Here is a 22,420-nt window from a genome sequence, read left to right as displayed (position 1 = left end):
GTACAGAACTGCCCTGATACCAACATAAAGAGAAAGGAATTCTCCTGAGTACTGAAGCTTAAAATCATTTGAACACATAAGTCAGAACCAACCCTTCAATATCATCTAAAAGGCCAATGTCAGTGAACACAGATAGAGCTCAGGGCTGATATTTTCATTCCAACTGGAATAATACTTTCTGGGAAACAGCTGGAGCTGGAGTTCACCACAAGCTACAGCATACAGACATGTTTTTTTTTCTCGCAGTAGATCAATACACAGAAGGAAGACAGAAACAGGAAAACATTTAATTTCCTTGGTTTCACTGATACTTTAGGTAACTATACACAACTCTGAGCATTATAAAAAAAAAATCCTATTACAGAAACTTGTTGGAAAACAGTACAACCGAAACAGTGGATCCTGCAGTGTCTGTGGGATAGTAAAAAAATTTAATTGAAACACATGCAGATCTTCCAGTGGACCTTGTAAACACATTAATTTACTAGCATTAGGAATGTGTTTACAATCAATGTAAATGATGGCAATCCATCATTATATTAAAAAGCGGATTCAAAATATTATACTTATCCTGAATTTTTACTGACATCACTGAGTGTTGCAGAATTCTGTAACTCTAAGGAGTCATCTCACTTAGAGAGAAAGGACAGATCTTTCTGGAAGTGACCTCAATGAGCACCAATTGCAAAGCCAGAAACTCACGACAAGTTGCTTCATCAGAGAAATCGAGGCAGTCTGCATTTCCATCACATCTGAAGCGCTCCGCAACACAGTGTCCACTATCACACTGGAAATAACCTGGGTGGCAGGTCCTCAGGTCTGAAAAGATTCAGAAGTAACTGTTGAAATATCTTGTTCAAATCCAGATAAAGTGTTTACTTTTTGAGAACAGCATCCTAAAAAAGACTGCAAAATCCAAGACCATTAAAACTATGGTAATCCTCTACATTTGGTGGAATGACTGGAGTGATCTGGTTAACATTACTTCATTAAAGATGCTTCCCATGAAGGACTATTTTGCAGAATAATTTATCACATTAGACGCGTAAAGTGTGAATATATAAGAGGTAGCATCCAGACAATACGCACCACAGTCACGTTCATCTGAATTGTCCTCACAGTCATCATCGTGATCACAGATCCACCGGGATGGTATGCAGCGCAAGTTGTCACAACGGTATTCACTTTCTGTGCATTCACGAGGACCTTCATTTAAAACGAATGTACAAATAAGAAAAGTTCCCCAGATGTAAACATTCACACCTATCTCATTAGACAAAAGTAATTTGAGCAGATAATGTGGCGTAATACTTAAAAGTAAATATGTTAAAACAGCATTCTCCGCAATACTCTTGAAGTATGTTAAATGTTTTACGCCCCTTTTGACACAGAAAAAAGGAAAATCACAGTGGATTTTGTTTCAGCACAGAATTATACAGGAACCTTTATTCCAAATCAGAAAAAACCTTATCTGCTTTCATTGCCTGAGGAATTACATAATAGTACATTTGCACACAGGGCAGAATTCAAATGTCATTTCTTAGCAGAAAACAGGAATTTGTGCTTCATAGTGAGTGGATTTATCGGTGGTTTTATGTATCCAGAATGTTTCCTTCGGCCACCACAATTCTGACTTCCTTCTGACATCATGGTATTTCAGCAGACACGCTATAGAGTGAAACAAGGGAATGGCTGCAGTTGAGAGCTGTCTGCCCCATTCTCACAAGAAAAGCAATAGTTAAGTCACCAGCTGGACTATATCATGACAGCCAAAAAATAACTCACTGCAGTTGTGCTCATCAGAGTTATCTCCACAGTCATTATCTCCATCACACTTCCAGCGCAGTGGGATACATCGATGATTGTCACAACGGAAATCTCCAAGAGGACTGCAAGTCATCTGCTCTGCAGTGCAGACAGTTTTCCAATGAAACAGCACATTAGCATAGTCTTTGGAGAAGTTGGAATGCACAGAAGATAATTGAAATAGAGATGTTCATGCCACGAACTGGGCCAAATAATAGAGATGTGATTAAGAAACAGCTGAAATAACTATATAGAACTGAGATGGAAACAAAAAGAGACAAACTTATTACTGACAAAGGAAGGCATCTTGACCTCATGGCGTGTTGCATTTTCAACTCTTTTCTGGTTCTGATAGGATCGGATGTCTTCTAAGCTTTGTGTATGAATGTATAAGGTTTTAACACAGGTGCAAGGGACTGCAAATGCATTATCATACTTGCCATTACTGATGGTTTCATCAGTACAGGAGGTAAGTTCAGTAGATGTAAAATATACTGACAGTTTTGTCTGAAATAGTCCTGTTCAAGTAACAATATTTCCTGTTTAATTTGATGACATATTAGACAAAATAATAAAATCCTGCTCTTTAGAGTCCATAAACATGTGAGCTGAACAATGAATTGCTGCACACAGAATTTCTGCCAACAAGTAGCTACCAAGATAATTAGTTGATATCAAGCAAAACATGCCTAGGTACATTGTTAGTGAAGCTGTCGAGAAAACTGAGGTGTTTGTAAACTAAAGAAATATTTTAGGTACAAAGTTATGATGAAATTAGTTTCTCCAAACGTACCACAGCCTTGTTCGTCACTGTTGTCTCTGCAGTCATCATTCCCGTTGCACACTGCCCACAACGGTATACAGCGGTAGTTGGTTCTACAGCTGAACTGGGTGTGATTGTCACACCGATATGCAGGGCCCACTGAAAGAGGTAGTTGTCAAAGTTGTGTTACTTAGACATTAAGCTTTCCTCCTTGCTGTTTTGCCCTTCAAAATCTGTTATAATTTATAGTCATTATTTCTACTAAAAAGAGCTATCTGCTAATGTCAGTGTTGTAAAGAGAAAGCATTAAATGTATCTGATTTTACTATCTTTTTCAACCTATGCTGCTTGCACTTTGCAAACATACAAACCCATGAAAGGTTCAAACGCCATTCAGTGTGTTTTTCCCTGAAGTCTTTAGAGCTGGTAATGGTGGTAATAGAAGCCCCAAGCCTGGAAGCCAGAAGAGGCAGCTTGTCCTCAGATGCTCAAACTTGGTCACAAGTTCTTCCAGATAGCCAGTAACTCAAAGAGAGATGCTGGAGCACAGAGGAAAACCCTGCTGTTAAATATTGGCTAGACTGTGCTCTATGTTTGCTCTCCCTGTAAGCTTTTGATTCATATGCCTGTCATCCTGAGAAACATGAGCTTCAAGAAATTAAAATTCATTTTGATTTTGTAATAAGTATGACATATGTCAGACTCCAAAATGGAACAAGGTAAATATTGATGAATTGGTATTCACTACTTTCACATAGGCCATGGATCAGCATATATCCTTTTTTACAAAGTGTTGACAGACACCAAGCAAAGAATGCTGCTAGCATCAAGCAAGTCAGTGAGACACTACCAGTTCTTGATAATTTGGCCAGCATAAATAAGCTTTCTCCCCTTCAAGAAAAAGTGAATTAGCACATACTCTTTTTTTCTAACACTCTTTACTATATGACTGCAATTAGCTTGCAGAAAACATGCCTTTCCAATGAATTTTAAGCCTCAGGAAAGTTAAATAATGCAGTGTGTTCTGCTTTTGGTGCGCTATAATATAGGCAGCTTACTACAGCTGTGTGCTTACTGCATTCATGAAATGGCTCATCAGAGTTATCACCACAATCATCATCCACATCACATTTCCATGACTGCGGGATGCACCGTCCATTGTCACATTTAAATTGGCCTGGGGGACAGGTTCTACTGGCACAGTGAGTACTATCTTCATCTGAGTTGTCACCACAGTCATCCTCTCTATCACACTGCCAGGCTTCTGGGATACATCGTTTATTTGCACACTGCCACTGATGAGTTTCACACTGGTGATTAGCTGAAAGAATACAAAACTGCTGTTAGGATACTGAAACTTGCAAAACAGTCAGCTGTTGCTACGACAATTTAAGCAGTTACCATGTCTACACCAAAAGTTAGAAAGAAAGCCAGTAAAAACTAGAAACCACATTTACTTGCCCAGTTAAGGTACAGATTTCTAATGTCACATGGCATGTTTCCCACAGATGTCTTGAGAAAAGATCCCTATGAGTCTACATTTTTCTAGGAGTGGAACAGATACTATCTTCTCCTAAGGCATAGGGGAGTAAAGCCAGCATTCAAACATGACATGGCAGGGGTTCCCATCACTTTGCAGAGGAGCTAGTGACATTGTGACAGCTCTGGCTGTACTACCATCTTAGATACACATTGCCTGATGAGCCTGTTCCTCTGACTATGAATGAACACCTCAGAAAAAAGACCATGATAATATCAGCTCCACAACATATACATGTACAACCTCTATTCCCAAAAGCAAAGCACTGTAATCTAATGTCAGCAGTGCTGGCAAACTGGAGGAGCTCTGAAGGTCTATGAAAATAGGAGTCAACATTGATCCCTGCTTCCAGACTTTGTATGTCTCACTGGACACCACCCTACTACTTTTTTTATATACACTGCCAAACTGTTCAAGAAGGAACAGTATGTTACAAATTCCATACATTTTCTAGACTAAAGGATTCTATTCCCGTGCACAAGATAAGCAGAACAAATTATATAGGCCTAAACTGACTTTTATTGTACCCAGTACGTTAAAACCAGTGACACAATATCCAGCTGACACATTTCTACTTATATAATATTCCCCTGTGCCACACTCGAGAGCTTAGCTATTTGAAACTCGGGTAAAACTGACATTTCTGTCATTGTTAGAAACACTTTACTAATGGAAGACAATGAAACTGTCAATTATATAACCACACTGCTTTCCCCACCACCACTTCGCCTTTATATTACTGATCTTACAACTGCCAGAACTACATTATTTACAAAAAGAGAACTAAGGATGTGCTTTTTTAAATTAGACGTCTGTGGAATAAGACAGTTTCTAAGGAAATAATGTAATTCCACAAGCACAGTTAGGCTACAGTTCTAAAATACTGCCACCACAAGCAGTATTTTAGAAATCACAACTCTCCAAAACAAATCTTCCCACATGCACTGCAATGCAGAAGGTGAAATAATTTTGTCCCATCATCACAAAGCTCTACAACACAGGGAAAATTAGCATAGCTGGTAGACTGACCTAGCATTAGGAAGTCTTGAATTCCTCGTACTCACCATGGTTTACTTAACAAAGTAGGTCCTGCTTCTAGTATTTTATACCTCAGATTGAAATTTACATCAGCTCAAATCTATCTCAAAGGTGTAGAAAATGTTTGTGCTTTGATATTTTGATTTGTTTTGATACCTTTGATCTCCTGTACCCTGCTTTTGCACAGAGGAGAATTGCTCTAGCAGGTGCAAGATTTTATAAAGAGTGCCTCTGTCTGTCTCACCTTTCCATCTGTAAAATCACAGAATCATTGAATGGTTAAAATTGGAAGGGATCTTAAAGATCATCTAGTTCCCACACCCTTGCCATGAGCAGGGACACCTTCCACTAGACCAGGTTGCTCAAAGCCCTGCCTAACCTGGCCTTGAACACTTCCATGGATGGGGCCGTCACAGCTTCTCTAGGCAGTCTCTTCCCATGTCTCACCACCCTCATAGCAAAGAATTTCTTCCTAATAGCTAATCTAAATCTACCCTCTTTCAGTTTAATACCATTTCCTCTTGTTCTGTCACCACAAAATGTATACATAGTATACATGTTTTGTACTGGCAAAACGCTTAAATTTATTAGTTGTAACATACCACAAAGTACAGGATCTTCATCTGATCTGTCATGGCAATCTGGCTGGGTATTGCACAGGAAATGTGGACTTGTGCAGTTCCCATCATTACACTGGAACTGACCAACAGGACAGTATCGGTGTGGACAGGTAGGGGGCTCATCAGAGCCATCTCGACAGTCCCTCTGTCCATCACATTTCCACCAGATAGGAATACACCTACAAAAAGAAGACAGTGTTTTCTTTGGTATGTCTCTGCAGCTGTACAACCACAATACTATCACCTGAAATAATAGATGATATTGGCGGGTCTCTAGAAGAAAGTTAACAGCAAATTAAGAACGTTTTAATTTTTATGTATATTTATGGTAACCACCTTTCATGCTTTTTAAAACAATTATCAACTGGATTTTTAATGTAATATTTTAACTCACCTGAGCTTTAGCACAAGAATTTCACTAGGGAATATCATTGTAACTCTCTTTCAAAAGGCCACCCAACAAGCAGGTCTGCCTCATAGGCTCCAGAGTGATACAATATCAGCACATTTTATCACCATTTCTCTCCCTCGACTGCAGTTGTCTCAGAAAAAGAGTTGGAAATGAACCCCTACATCAACTAAACTGCTTTCCTGGGCCGCTGGCAGACAGCATATATTTGGCAGAAACAGATACATTGTAAAAGATTAACAAAATATAAGAGAAGGTCCTAGGTTTGTGAATTCAACTAGAGATGGTTCATAGAGGTACGCATTTCTAACACCCAACCTTTGCCACATTAGCAATGCCATATAACAGGAAGAAAAGTAAAAAGTACTATTTAAACAATTAATCTGGAAGTATTTTTCCAAAAGGGAAGTCTGTCTGGTCTTTACTTTGTCTTTGCACACACACCACAAACTCACAGTGAGAGCAAAAGGGATCCCTAACTCCATGTCACAGAATCACAGAATCACAGAATCCCAAGGGTTGGAAGGGACCTCAAAAGATCATCTGGTCCAACCCTCCTGCAAGAGCAGGGTAACCTAGAGTAACCTCAAACAGGAACTTGTCCAGGCGGGCCTTGAATATCTCCAATGTAGGAGACTCCACAACCCCCCGGGCAACCTGTTCCAGTGCTCTGTCACTCTCACAGTAAAGAAATTTTTCCTGATGTTCACATGGAACCTCCTATGCTCCAGTTTACACCCATTGCCCCTTGTCCTATCACTGGACATCACTGAAAAAAACCTAGCTCCATCGTCCTGACACTCACCCTTTACATATTTGTAAACATTGATGAGGTCACCCCTCAGTCTCGTCCAAGCTAGAGAGACCCAGCTCCCTCAGCCTGTCCTCATAAGGGAGATGTTCCACTCCCTTAATCATCTTTGTGGCTCTGCGCTGGACTCTTTCAAGCAATTCCCTGTCCTTCTTGAACTGAGGGGCCCAGAACTAGACACAATAATCCAGATAATTCTGAAGAGATCAAACTGCAAGATGTATCTTTTCAGCTTTTAAAAATAGACAGTGAGAAGTGAACTTACCTCTCAGTGTCTGCACAGAGAAACTGTGTGCTAGAGCACATGGGAAGGCAGTGGGCTGTGTTGCCGAACTGTACTATCATGAAGTTATCAGGACATTCACAGGAATAACCCTGACCACCAGCTTTTATCAGACAAAGATGGGAACAACCACCATTGTTGGTGCCACAAGGATTATTTACTGGTAAAAAAGAAGAATAAATATTACTATACTTTGCAAACCCCGGGACACAAAGGTTATCAATGTACAATAGACTCCTCCAATACTCTATTGAAAGCCTAAATGTAATAAGTTGAATACCAGAAACTAGGGAGACAAATGTATGATTTCATATACAGGAAATGTATGCTATTAAGCTACGACATTTCAGAAATGAATTTAAAATTACACATTTCCAGTCATTACTATTGAAAGAAAAGGCAATTTATAATTGTAAAGGTCTATATTTACTCTGCGCATTTTATTCTCAGAAAAGGCAAAACCTGAGTGCACCCAAGACCTTTCATGATAAGCCTCTGGATAACAGTTAAATGCAAATCTAAATCTGTCTTCTTACCAAAGGGCTGTCTGTATGGGTGGTAAACATGGATGTCAAATGGCCTGTGTGTGGTGTTCACAAGAACAGTCCTGCCTGATCCATCATATTTATTTCCTTTTTCAACTGTTCGTGTGTTCCAGTCAGTCCAATATATCATGTCTTCAAATATTGTTATTGCAAATGGATGAGGTAAAGTCCCATCATATACTGTGTGACGATGATGTCCATCCAGGTCAGAATATCTACACAAAGGAAAATATGTACAAAACACTCAGATGAATGCCAAAACATCTTCACACCTTTATTATGTATGCTTTTGGTACTTCATTTTTGGTGTCCAGGACCATGCAATGTGGAATTGTAGCTTATTTAGTCCCGAGCAATCACTGTCCTCAATGAACGCATTTTAAAACACGCAGGAAAGTACGATGGGTTATTTTAGGCAAATAAATGGAATAGAGGAGCATTCACTGAAAGGTAAAGTGTTCCAACAGAAGCATATCATCTAGATAAATGAAATCTTGCACATTTGCTGCCTTAGAGAAAGTTATTTTTGTCACATAGGAGACTAGCTTGCCTGGATCATTCAAACTGCTAATGGAACACGTAAGACAATAACTGGCCTCCTATATTCCTAAATTGCACGTCTTTCTGATTTAGAATCTCCTCTGATATCTTTAATAACATTTTATATTTTTACCATCACTTTGCTATAGAGGTAAATTATATAATTAATACATATTTTTAAAAACATGGCTTTAAAGCTTCAGCATAGAAAAGTCTGCCAGAAAAGAAGTAAGCATAAAAATAAATCTAAATATATATGTAAATATGAATAGAAATATAAATAGTAATAAAAATACAAAGGGTTGCTTTTAAAGTATTTCAATGCCTTGACAAGAATCACAAATGCTAGTTACTCATTTTTAGTGCTATTTCAGTGGAAATTTATAACACTAGAAGCAATTAATAGATTTTTCTTGGTTAATAAAAAATACCCCATATGCTAACAGGAAATTCCATGTCATACCTATGGACAAACATTCAGACATCTAACAACTTGTGTACTACTTTATTAAGTTGGAAAAAGGAGTCATTTTTATACTCAGTTTTGCTTTGGTTCATGTCATACATCTAGATACAAAGAAGTTGCATATCTGAGCACAGGCTGTGAATCTTTTCACTATAATTTTTACTACTGTGCCATCTAGTAATTTGTATCACCTACTACTCCATACTTTCTGACTCTCGTTTCCTACAGTCAGTAGGCAGAAATATGCATGATGCTTACAGCATTTTAAATGCTACCACTGCAATCTGACATGAGCAATTATTCACTTGTTTTATTCTTTCTGCATACATACTCAATGTAATTTAGATGGGCATCTGCCCAGTAGAGCTTGTCATTGGTGTAATCTATGGTGAGTCCATTGGGCCACTCTAACTTTGTAGAAATAATCACTGTCTTCTCCTTGCCATCCATGCCTGCTCGTCCAATATAGGCTCGATCTGCCCAGTCTGTCCAGTAGATCTGTCTGTTCAAATAATGAACAGTTAGGATTGTCATAAAAATATGCTGAAGTAAATATTAGAAGCCATACTCAAATACAGTATTTCTTGCAAAAGAACTAAAGCATAGATTGAGGGAGATAATAAAAAAGTTAACGTATTTATAATAGCGTGACCAGCAGGTCGAAGGAGGCAATCCTGCCCCTCTACTCTGCTCTTGTGGGACCTCACTTGGAGTATTGTGTGCAATTCTGGTGTCCTCAACATAAAAAGGACATGGAACTGTTGGAACAAGTCCAGAGGAGGGCCATGAGGATGATCAGGGGACTGGAGCACCTCCCGTGTGAAGATAGGCTGAGAAAGTTGGGGCTGTTCAGCCTGGAGAAGAGAAGGCTGCGTGGAGACCTCATAGCAGCCTTCCAGTGTCTGAAGGGGGCCTATAGGGATGCTGGGGGGGGGACTCTTCATTAGGGACTGTAGTGATTGGACGAGGGGAAAACAGGTTCAAACTTAAACAGGGGAAGCTGAGATTGGATATAAGGAGGAAGTTCTTTACTGTAAGGGTGGTGAGGCACTAGAATGGGTTGCCAAGGAAGTTGTGAATGCTCCATCCCTGGTGGTGTTCAAGGCCAGGTTGGACAGACTCTTGGATGACATAGTTTAGTGTGAAGTGTCCCTGACCATGGCAGGGGGGTTGGAACTAGACGATTTTAAGGTCCTTTCCAGCCCTAACTATTCTATGATTCTATGATTTGCTACTCTGCTACAGCAGACAACTGAATGATCACAGTCATCTTCAAAGAATGGAACTGGCAGCCCCACCATCTATCAAACCACACACACTTCCAACAATTTTTTAGCCTTGCAATCAAAACTTCCTTGTCTACATGGAACCAAATTCCACTTTCAACACTATCTGATTCCTAAGCTGCAACTAAGATCAAATGCCATGCAAATTTAAGTGCAGGTAGGCAAAATTTATTTCAGATTTTCAAAGACAGTGCAAGACTATCTGAAAAAGAAAGGAAAAGCACTCGTGAAATGTCATACCCATATTTTGGATGAACAACAATTGCTCTGGGGTACTGAAAGCAGAAAGTGTTGTTGGCATCCACACACCGGTCCACTAGCTTTTTCCGAAATCTTCCATCAAGTTCAGAGACATAGAGACAATCTTTGTAGGCATCGACCCAGTACAATTTTCTGAAATGATTTAGAGTAATTTATTTACTCTTATTTGCTTGTTTCATTTTGCTTCACAGCATCTAAAAATTTCAAGTTTTGGGGTTTTTTCTTATCCTAAAAGCAACATATCCATTGTAAAGGAAGAATACACATACTGAACTGACATCTCTTCTACACAGTGATCCAGACGGTCCTTTTCACTCCTACTGTTCCTGGATCCACAGTCATTCGTGACAAATTCAAACTTGCAATTGTCCATTTGAGTAATAATATATCATTTGCCTGTAGATCCCTAAACTCCTCTTCTCTTTCCTTTTCCTCCTACCAACAATGGCCAGCAAAACAGACACGTAATGCAACAGTTTCTGACCAGGGCTGTGAGGTATTGGAAAGGATCATCATCTGTTCCATGCTGCCACCTCTGCTCTCACCAAACAGGTAGAACACCTGGCAGGTTCTCCTTTAAAAAAAACAGTTCAAGTGCTGAATTTAAACTTCACCTAAAATTTTCTAACTTTTCTATTACTTTGCATAGAAGTGTACACAGCTGCAGCCAATGAAATCATGCAGCTGAAGCAATGATTTTTAAAAGTCTGCAACAAAACAAAGCATTTAATTAAAAATACAGCAGCTATTTTGAAACTGTTTGAACAGCTGGTCAGCATCCACAGGGCCATTCCAGATACAGTCTGACAGACAGAATCTGTCTACACCACCCTAAGTAGTACCATTCCCAGCAGGGAGGAAGAGAACACATTCTTCCCAACCTAAACTTCATGACATCCTCCAGTCCTCTCCCTGTGCTGAAAATGAGTGGAAAAACTCATCAACTATTGTATTATACTCTAGCCCTCATGAAACATCTAAACAAAAACTGACTGATGACTTAACTAATGGTAGCTGAAATAATTCAGCAACTGTATTAATAATGGAGCAGTAGCACCACCTGAGCTAAAAACAGGCTTTTCCTTCCTCACCTGTCCATGAATCATAAAGCATTTGGGACTGCGGGCAACATTAAGTATTATTAGGTTTAGCGACAAAGGGGTTTAAAAATAAAAAATAATATAGTGACATTGACTGAGTCCAGAGGGCTGGCTGGAGCACATCTTCTATGAAGACAGGCTGAGAGATTTGGGCTTGTTCAGCCTGGAGAAGAGAAGGCTCAGGGGAGAACTTATAACAGCCTTCCAGTCCCTAAAGGGGGTCCTACAAGAAATCTGGAGAGGAACTTTCTGCAAGGGCAGCATGTAGTGATAGGAGAAGGTGGAATGACTTTAAATGGACAGAGGGGAGATTAGGAAAAATTTCTTCACTATGAGGGTGGTGAGACACTGGAACAGGTTGCTAGACAAGTCGTGGATGCCCCATCCCTGGAAGTATTCAAGGCCAGGTTGGATGGCGCCTTGAGCAACCTGGTCCAGTGGAAGGTGTCCCTGCCCATGGCAGGGGACTGGAACTGGATAAGCTCTGAGATCCCTTCCAACCTAAACCTTTTATGATTCTATGACATATTCATATAACCACTCTCATTTAAGTTCTAAATGTGGCATTTTGAATTATTCTCATTATTTTGCAAAGTCTGATCCACGATCAGTCTTCACTGGCAAAGGCTCTGACCACACCACCCAAGCCTTGGAAGGCAGACGCAGGGACTGTAAGAATGAAGACCTTAGGCCCACTGAGGGAGAGGATCTGGTTCGAGACCATCTTAAGAACCTGAAAGTACACAAGTCCATGGGACCTGATGAAAACCATCCACGGATCCAGAAGGAGCTGGTGAATGAAGTTGCTAAGCCACTGTCCATCGCATCCGAAAAATCATGGCAGTCAGGTGGAGTTCCCAATGACTGGAAAAAGGGAAATATAACCTCCATTTTCAAGAAGGGGAAAATAGATGAGCCAGGGAATTACAGACCAGTCAGTCTTACCTCTGTGCCTGGCAAAATCTTGGAGCAGATTCTTCTGCAAGACATGCTAAGGCACATGAAAAACAACAAGGGGCTTGGTGACAGCCAGCATGGCTTCACTAAGGGGAAATCCTGCCTGACCAATTTGGTGGCCTTCTATGATGGGGCTACAGAACTGATGGACAGAGGTAGAGCAGTTGATGTCATCTACCTGGACTTGTGCAAAGCATTCGACACTGTCCCACACGACATCCTTGTCTCTAAATTGGAGAGACATCAATTTGATGGATGGACCACTCAGTGGATAAAGAACTGGCTGGGTGGCCGCACACAAAGAGTTGTGGTCAATGGCTCAATGTCCAGCTGGAGACCAGTAACGAGTGGTGTCCCTCAGGGATCGGTGTTGGGACCGGTCTTGTTCAACATCTTTGTTGCTGACATGGACAGTGGGATTGAGTGCGCCCTCAGCAAGTTTGCTGCTGACACCAAGCTGTGTGGTTCAGTTGATAGGCTGGAGGGAAGGAATGCCATCCAGAGGGACCTTGACACGCTTGTGAGGTGGGCTGATGCCAACCTTATGAAGTTTAACCATGACAAGCAATCCCTGGCACAGCTACAGGTTGGGCAGAGAAGAGATTCAGAGCAGCCCTGGGGGTGTTGGTCAATGAGAAAATGAACATGAGCCAGCTTCAGTGTGCCCTCGCAGCCCAGAAAGCAAACCATATCCTGGGCTGCATCAAAAGGTGTGTGACCAGCAGGTCGAACGAGGTGATCCTGCCCCTCTACTCTGCTCTCATGGGACCCCACTTAGAGTATTTGGTGCATTTCTGGTGTCCTCATCATAAAAAGGACATGGAACTGTTGGAACAAGTCCAGAGGAGGGCCACGAGGATGATCAAGGGACTGGAGCACCTCCCATATGAAGATAAGCTGAGAAAGTTGGGGCTGTTCAGCCTGGAGAAGAGAAGGCTGCGTGGAGACCTCATAGCAGCCTTCCAGTATCTGAAAGGAGGCTACAGCGATGCTGGAGACAGGACTATTCATTAGGGACTGTAGTGATTGGACAAGGGGAAAACAGGTTCAAACTTAAACAGGGGAAGTTTAGATTGGATATAAGGAAGAAGTTCTTTACTGTAAGGGTGGTGAGGCACTGGAATTGGTTGCCAAGGAAGTTGTGAATGCTCCATCCCTGATGGTGTTCAAGGCCAGGTTGGACAGAGTCTTGGGTGGCATGGTTTAGTGGGAGGTGTCCCTGCCCATGGAAGGGGGTTGGAACTAGATGATCTTAAGGTCCTTTCCAACCCTAACTATTCTATGATTCTATGATATTTAAACCTTTCATACTGATAGTACTACACTCAGAAAGCAAAACCTGATGAAACACAGCCAAGAACACTGTCAGAAAGAGCACCACATAAAGACAGTTTCTATGGAAGTAAATCAGATTACTTTTTGATACACAACATGCAATTAAAAAATTACCATAATGAAAAGTGATTTCCAATTACATCACCCTTATACTGCCCTCACAGCTCTAGTGATTTGGATCATGTTGTTTGAGTGTTAAAAATGCATTTTTCAAGAGCAAAAGAAACATGTTCTTCACATTGGCACAGGAGCAAAATTTCATTAATGTTTGTTATTACTTACTTCATTGGAATCTAGTTACCTGTTGTAACATATTGTTTACCTACAGAGTGAGGCCTGCATCCCAATCCCAGAAAATGCTAGCGAAGGAATAGAGCCTAACCTCAGAATCCCTACCCCATAGCCGCACATAACAGCCCACCTGGTAGCTTGCCTAGTCTGTTCATTAATGATTTCCTAACAAGTTTTTCCCAAGGGTCATAGGCATTACTTCCTTACTGATGAGAGAGCAACTCTGATATAATCTCAGTATACTTAATATGACAGCTGTTAGAATGTCATGCAACAGATGGTGGTAAACAATTCCAGTCCACTTATATAAGACTGCATCCACAACACAGAATTATTTCAGCTCTCATCAGGAATTTCACATGAAGAAGGAGAAAACCCTAAGATAAACTTTCTCACACATCATTTTCTTAGTGGCCCAGAAAGACAGAAAGTGTATTTTCTTACCTGCCAACCCAGTCAACAGCGATACCTTCCCCGTTGGGCACATCATCACTTATCACTGCCTCCTTATTTGTTCCATTTAGGAACATTCGTTCAATGACCTTCCTCCCCACATCAATCCAGTACAACCTCTTTTCCACCCTGTCAAAGTCCAGTGCCACCACATTTCTCAGTCCTTGCAAAATGAGAGAGTAAGACTGGCCATCTGCTGTGAGATTTCTCAGATAGTAACGATTGCTAAAAATAAGGTATGGGGAGATATTACTATTTTGCCGGCAACTTTTTCCATCAGGCTCCCGGATATAGCCTGGGGCACACTTACAGATGTAGGAGCCAGCTGTGTTCTCACAAATCTGGCTACATACTGATGGAGTTTCATTGCACTCATCAATATCATCACAAGTCCGTTTATCAGACATAAGTTTATAGCCGGGATGACAAGAACAGTAGAAATTTGTCTGTGTGTCTGTACAGTTATGATCACATCCACTGATTGAAGGGTCACTGCATTCATTTATACCTGGGGAAGAAGAAGAGCTCTATTCAAGAAACCAGCTAGCAGAGAAAATAGTGCAGTCACTTTCCAATGTACTCTTCTGTCCCTCTCTCTCCCTGCTAGGCCCTGGAAATGCTGAATATGAATCTGGGCTGCTGTAATAAAGGAACAAGGAAAAGAATGTAATCTAATACAAAATTATTCTAGCACCTTAGAGGTCTGTCACCAAACACAGTGAACTGAAAATACATACTTACGCATGGTGCATTTTGCAAATGAAAGGGCAATACATAATGTCTCAACTAAATTTAGTTTATGTAATTAGCTAATTTTCATGGTTTGTTAAAACAATATAAGAAAATAAGAATATTATTTAATTAAAACAAAAATTTAGGTATAAAAATTTCTTCTAATCCCTCTGACAGAAGATAGACTATGGCTACAATTAAGTGAATGGCTTAAGAATTCTTTCTTTTAAGGCTGCCTAAGCATTTCAAAATTAAGTAAGACAATACAAATCAATCTACACATACCACATCCTTTTTCATCGCTATTATCTAAGCAATCATCCAAGCGGTTGCAGACTTTAACCACTTCAATGCAGTTTCCATTGTCACATTTAAAATGATGAGGAGAGCAAGTTGCTTCTGGTGTATTACAGAGATGTTCCAGCTCATCAGATTCATCACCACAGTCATTGTCCCCATCACAGATGTAGGCCTTGGAAATGCAGCGCCCATTCTGACAAGTAAACTGGTGTTGTTGACAGGGTTCATAGATGCATCCCCTTTCATCACTGCTGTCACCACAGTCATTCCGCCTGTCACACCTGAAGAAGGATGAACAAATATAAGAAGATAATCACTACCTTTAGGGCAGATGGATAGATACACTCTTCTGATTTCCAAAGGCAGCCAGATAATATTGGCTCTAATGGAAGAGACTTTCAGAAATTAGGTTCATATTATATAGAATCTGGTTCTCTGAGATCTGCTTGTATTCCCTATATGCATTACAAGCTGAACAGAATCACCCCAAGAGACATTACTAGGCACAAGAAGAGCGATGCAATGCTAATGGTGAGTATTTGGAATATTAACATAGAAAATTTCTGAGCATTTTACAGTTAAAACTAATGCATGAATGCAGAGCAGATAAACAGTATCATTACAGCATGTAGATCTACGTAACAAGTAAAGAGTATGAAAAAGCTTTTGAATTATCTCCTTCACTTTAAGCAAATTTTGAGTATTCCTGCAGTGGCTCAGGTAGTAACAAACCTGTATGTGTTTCGGATGCACAAGCCATTACTACAAGTAAACTCATTTTCTGTGCAAGATCTTCTTGTACAGTTTTGGTGCTCATCAAATGCATCACTGCAGTCAGCATCACCATCACAGACCCATGCCCGAGGAATGCACCTCCTGAGCGGGGGTCGATTGTTGGCACATGTGAACTCTGCTGCCGTGCAGTTGCGGTTTGCTGAAAGAAAAACATGTTCACTGAGACACCAAGTTATACTCTGTATTCTGTAACACCCTCTCTCACTACACACACACACACACACAGCCTAGTTATCCACCCTTAATCTGCAATAAAGCTATGCTCTGCTGCACATTCAGAGAGGGCAAGTGTACCCATCTATTGTTAAAATAATCAAGGAGCAGGACCAGGTTTGGTGAACCTTCCTCCCTTCGTTCACCCTCTAAACAGGCATGCTTATTTTACTCACTAGTTTCTAAAGAAATTATGTCAGAACCATGTGGTTGTTAATATGCACACACAAGACATAGTGCATGACAATCAGGGAGTATCTCAAAGGAAGTTGTTATTGCTTCCCAGATCACACAAATAACCCAGGTAAATTATATCTCCATTTGAACTCAAAAATTCAAAGAACAGTAATTGCAAAATTAGAACAATTACCCTCCCACAGTAAAATACTCAATTTTAACTCACTATAATGAAATGAAAGTACAGGAAGAGTGCACCTTATCTTAATGTACACTTTTATGAATAGAAAGATTGGCAGAGGGTGGGAGTCTGCGCTTGGTTGTTTTCTAATAAATACTTGCAGCACAAAGAGCAGTATGTATTTGCATTAAACACCCACCACAATTATGTCTTTGATCCTCATCACTCATATCCCCGCAGTCATTATCACCATCACAGATCCATGTTGCTGGGATACATCTGCCATCATCACATCTGAACTGGTCGCTTGAACAAGTCCGGACTTGGGGTACTTAAAAATTAAAACAATCACTCTGCTTGTTAAACTACCTGCACTGCCATGAAAATCTAACAAGAAACATATTTTAGGGAGAATCTTATGATAGTGACATGTAAAATAGAAATCTAAATGTAAGACAGTTAAGGTATAAGCTGCAAGACATTTTCTTATGCTGAAGGTGCAACTCCAGCAAAGTAAGCTATTAGTCCTGTTTAAAACATAGAAGAATCTGTTCTGCTTTATGTTAAGTTTTATAGTGAGAATAATGAGAATTTTGTAATATCAATTCTCAGTGACTTCTGTTAGCCCCTTCTCTTCTTCCCTAGAGATGACCTACTTCTTTTCACCTTCATCCCTGCCACGCTGCTCATTATCATTAGTTTCTATTGTAAACACAGGATTTGCTTACTGCAACACTATGACACCTTATACTGTCAGCAACGTTCCTCTGCATCCCATTTTTCCCAAAGATGCAATACTGCACACACACTTTCTGTATAGCATAACATCTGCTTTTACATCCAATACAATACCAAAATACTTGTTACTTTTTGTTACTTGATTCACCACTATCAGTCTTACAAAGACACAGGAGATTACACATTAACAGTAATTACATTAAGAGCAATCAATTGCTGCAATTAAAAGCCTTCATATTCCATACACAGGTATAAGTATTTAAGTCTTGAATTACTCAGTGACTCATATTATTTAGAGTCAGTGAGTAAACCTCAGAATATACTTATTTCAAGCTAAAAAAAAAAAAAAATAAAAGAGGAACTACTGATTTTCCATAGCCCATTGTGTTGTATCTTCTGAGTGTAAACTTACCACAAGAAGCAGGTTCATCAGAGCCATCAGTACAGTCTATTCCTTGATCACAATACCAATGAGCAGGAATGCAACGTCCTGATGTACAACGAAACTCACTATTTGTGCAAGTCAGTGAGACTGGAAGAAAAAACCTATGTATGACTTCTTTCTGTTACCTTTCCACCTTGTTTTAAGTTGCTTTTGAGTCCATGTTATGCAAAAATATTACAGACCCCAAAAAAGAAAGAGAAAAAATTATGCTAGGAAGGATGTCTTTTCACAGCCTATCTGCAATGAGTTCATTATGCAAAAAACAGGCTTAATTCTCTCCTTGGACGTACCTATCAGCTAATAAGTAGACAAAATTTGCTCTGGAAACAGGATTGCATGCAGCAACTGTAAATATGTTCTACATTTGTACTTGAGATCTGTGCACAAGAAAATAAGCACAGTCAAATATACCCATTTCTCCAGTTCCCAAACCAGGTTGTAGCAGACTCCATGCTTTACAAGGAATCAAAATGTGTAGTAAGGAAGTAATATCTTATGGCAAATATTGCTTTCCTTGTTTCCCCACCAATTTTTCTTCACTTGCAGGTAGGAATCTTTTCTTAATGGCAGACAAGAGCAAACTTGTAACCCTGAATAGTTCCAGCTAAGCACATTGCAAATATTCCTTTTGCCCTTTGGCTGAGCCCCCTGGCATGTACAGTGTGTTTGATAAGTTCTTCAGTAGTTACAGATACTTTCCTGTATCCTCTGATAGTTTCAAGATACCAAAAAGGACCTAATCTGGCCTTTTAACTTGCTCTTCTCTGTGCCTTCAGTGATAGAAATCAAAGACAATTAATTGCTCATTAATGTCTTGGGGCTTCTTTGATCTCCCATTCTCTCCTTCTTTCTTGCCCTTCACCACTTCTCAATTTAAATAATTCAGCAGTGCTGGGACATAAAAAGCAGAAGGGATAATCTACGCCTTTCATGAGCAGCACAAGAGTCACTATGTCAGTATATATAGCCACATATTTTTGACACATGGGGGTTCATAGACAAAAGTAGCCATGTTCTAGCTGGAAAAATTGAACTCATCTTTTAGAAAACCTGTAGCCTGATTAATTCAAGGCAGATACCATTAGGGAAACTCGTGAAAGCAAAAAGTAATCCACTTAGACAATACCAAAAATGAATCAGTATATGAAAATATCCATTATGCTTTATAAACTGACCCAAAACATCTTATACAGGGAAAGTACTACCTATTACCTAATACAAATGTCTGTAGTAGCAAAGATAAGCTGTTTGTAATTAAGGCTGTTTGAAAACTAGACACTTCCACAATAACTGGAAGCTACAATGAACAACAAATCATAAGCCAAGACAGACATAAGTGCAGGGAAGAGTTAAAAGAAATTACATTTGAGACTGTATGCTATTCATTATGATTAGAAGGAAAAATATTGTAATGTGAAAGTTTAAAAAAAGCCAAATCACTGTAATACTGAAACACCTTGTAAAACCATAAAGGAGACAGTGCAAAATTAGCAAAAGAAATGATCCCTCAAATGCTGCATAAAAATGCTGAAAAAAATATGATCTTCTTTATTAGATAAAAGCATGACTTAGATAATTGAGAGCTAATAATAAAACGCATACACCTCATAACTCATCAGTATTACAAGAGTAGATGTTTTAAGAACAGTTGGGATTATGTCATAGAGCAGTGGAATAAATTACTGAAGTATAAGAAAAATAACAGAAGCCCTATTAACTTACCACAGTGAGTAGGGCTTTCATCACTCATATCTCCACAGTCATTATCACCATCACACAAATATGTTCGAGGAATGCAAATATTTGTGCTTTGACATTTTGTATAACCAGATTGGCAAGTGCGCTCCGCTTTAAGGAGGGACAAACAAAAAGTTCTTTAGAGTTTTTCTTAATACCGTTACATTCTATCTCATTAAAAGATAAAAAATATTGTTAAAGAGTGCCACCTCACTCACTTGCTAAACTGCAGTCATACTACTTGTGCCATATGGAAACAATTAGACAATTGCTTTTATTGACAGAAATCCTGACAAAAACATGATCAAAGAAACACACGCCACTACTTGTGTGTGAGGCAATGTAAATTGACATGTATTCACACTGTGATGCCTGCATTTGCAACCAGCTGGTCCTGTATGAATCATCAGGAAAAAAATCCACTAAATATGTTTTCATTGATTTCTTTAACTCCAGCTATCCAGCTAAGTTTTCCACTGCAAAATGTCATCTTAGTGCAAAGATGTGATGAGTTTGATTAATTGTAACAAGCAGTCAAAATTGACCTAATCATAGTTTACATCTTAAGGAAAACAAACGTTACTGATAACTTTGAGAGCTACAAAGCATATAATTCTAAACAGAATAAATATAAACTATGTCACAATATACACTCCCGATGATTAAATATAGTATAATTAACAAAGTAAAAGTCCACTGTCAAACTCCAGGCTAGTCCTGCAAAAACATGAGCCCTGCATCCAATGAATCCAAAATAACATTTTTGAAATCCATGTGATTACTCATAAGACCTAATAGTAAGTACTGCATGAACACTTGTAACGTCAAGGCAGACTATTTCAAACAACTGTTATTATGAAATATCCTAGGATACTCCAGAATATCTGTTAATAATTCTATTTCCTTCAAATAACATAAAGCAGAATCTATCATGGAAATAAAGAAATCCTTTATCCTCTTTGATTTTGTCATGATTCTTCACACACAAACACATTTACCTCTTCTTCAGTCTAAAGACTCAGACTCAAATAGGCACTAGGTAAGCAAACTTACGGCAATTCCTCTCATCTGATGTTCCATTATCATGACAGTTGTTCACTCCATTGCAGACATACTGAAGAGAAATACACCTTCCATTATTGCAAGTAAATTCTGTGTGGGAGTCACAAGTTCGGAACAAGCAGCCTGCCTCATCACTGTTATCCCCACAGTCATTGTAGTGATCACAGCGGTAATGATAGGGCACACATCGCCCATTACCACAGGTAAAAGCTGTTGGCTGACAAGTATGGAAAGCTGCAGAGAAAATAAATAGATAAACAGATAAATAAGTAAATAGATAAGAATATACATGGATAAAATGTAATCTAAGCTCTGTGACAAAGTAACAAGTAAAATCACAATATTTTTACCTGCCAGGGCAAACACAGCTGCAAAACGGACTGCATGGAAAGTAAAACACATATTTGAATTAAACAAAGTAGAAATTACCTATACATGACAAAAATTCAATACCACAGTGCTTTTGGATTCTACAGCAAATGAATAGCCTTTCAGGCCTCAAGTCTTTGAGCAAGCAAGAGACGGTTTCTAATGGCAGCCATTAAGATCCATGATCATAAAGACATAAAAGTGAGAATACAGTACAGGTAAGAAAGAGTATGCTTCGCTTTCTCATGAAGATATTTTAAACGCTTACCACACACACTTTCCAATTCATCACTGCCATCACCACAGTCATTGTCATTGTCACATTTCCATCGCTCAGAGATACATTGCCCACTAAGGCATGTGAAGAAACCAGTATCACACCTGGTACCATTATCCACAATACAGTGCTTGTTGTTGTTGGCTAAATACCAGTGACCTTCAGAGGGGCATTGACATTCTGCACCAGCTGGACCTAAATTTATGTTTGACAGTAAAAATAAAATAAATTAAAAATTAGAAACAGAAAAACCCCACAAATTTAATATTGCTGCTTTGGATAGGGTTCTATAAAATTGTTCACAGCTGTAACACTGAAATTCTCACAATTCCTATAAGATCTGCTTAGAAGTCTGGTGACTTAGCCAGATTTTTGTCTCAGTTAAGCATAAGCAAACCCATTAAAACCCACAGGAGTTATTCCAGAGTTCTTTAAAGAAACTGAGATGAGAACTTGGAGTATCTTGGAGCCACCCAAAAACTATTTGTACAATAAGAAAATATCAAGTGTCATGGTTTAAAACCAGGCAGCTATGTTTCTGGAGAAGGACACCTGTCCCACAGTGTAGACAGAAGTCAGTTTGTGCCAACTTCTTACCAATTGTCCAACATTTAAAACAAGACAGTAGAAAAATTTATTTTGGAAATTAATCATTAGGTAAAGACTTCAAATTATCATGTGATATAGTGACCATAAAGACTTTTTAAATATGTAGTAGGAAACATCTGTTCAGTATACAGCACATCAGTATGTATTCCTAAGGTAAGCATATACTGCAGAGCTCATTTCATGTCTCATCCCAGAGGAAAAAAAAAAACAAAAAAAAAACAAAAAAAAACACATTAAAACCCCAGAAAACAACATTTTGATTTATATTTAGAGAAACCTAT

General features: G+C 39.2%; 1 protein-coding gene across 2 annotated transcripts in view; it reads right to left on the bottom strand.

Annotated features, from left to right (window-relative positions):
- LRP2 (LDL receptor related protein 2) overlaps window positions 1-22,420 on the bottom strand; it is a 123,849-nt gene that overhangs the window by 23,303 nt on the left and 78,126 nt on the right. For both annotated transcript variants that reach the window (XM_062604788.1, XM_062604789.1), the window contains exons 43-60: window positions 21,522-21,725; window positions 20,876-21,118; window positions 19,808-19,933; window positions 18,053-18,172; window positions 17,102-17,233; window positions 16,269-16,470; window positions 15,522-15,817; window positions 14,496-15,012; window positions 10,348-10,500; window positions 9,153-9,323; window positions 7,807-8,030; window positions 7,253-7,430; window positions 5,750-5,946; window positions 3,645-3,890; window positions 2,600-2,728; window positions 1,786-1,905; window positions 1,090-1,206; window positions 703-819 (exon numbers count right to left, since the gene is read on the bottom strand). In XM_062604788.1, the coding sequence (XP_062460772.1) occupies window positions 703-819; window positions 1,090-1,206; window positions 1,786-1,905; window positions 2,600-2,728; window positions 3,645-3,890; window positions 5,750-5,946; window positions 7,253-7,430; window positions 7,807-8,030; window positions 9,153-9,323; window positions 10,348-10,500; window positions 14,496-15,012; window positions 15,522-15,817; window positions 16,269-16,470; window positions 17,102-17,233; window positions 18,053-18,172; window positions 19,808-19,933; window positions 20,876-21,118; window positions 21,522-21,725 (3,492 nt within the window). The remainder of the gene's footprint in view (window positions 1-702; window positions 820-1,089; window positions 1,207-1,785; window positions 1,906-2,599; window positions 2,729-3,644; window positions 3,891-5,749; window positions 5,947-7,252; window positions 7,431-7,806; window positions 8,031-9,152; window positions 9,324-10,347; window positions 10,501-14,495; window positions 15,013-15,521; window positions 15,818-16,268; window positions 16,471-17,101; window positions 17,234-18,052; window positions 18,173-19,807; window positions 19,934-20,875; window positions 21,119-21,521; window positions 21,726-22,420) is intronic.

Source organism: Pezoporus occidentalis, unplaced genomic scaffold, assembly GCF_034315485.1.
Source record: "Pezoporus occidentalis ecotype Australia unplaced genomic scaffold, CSIRO_AGI_Poc_V1 ctg88, whole genome shotgun sequence".
Taxonomy (NCBI): Eukaryota; Metazoa; Chordata; class Aves; order Psittaciformes; family Psittacidae; genus Pezoporus; species Pezoporus occidentalis.
This window is presented reverse-complemented; position numbering and strand designations above follow the sequence as displayed.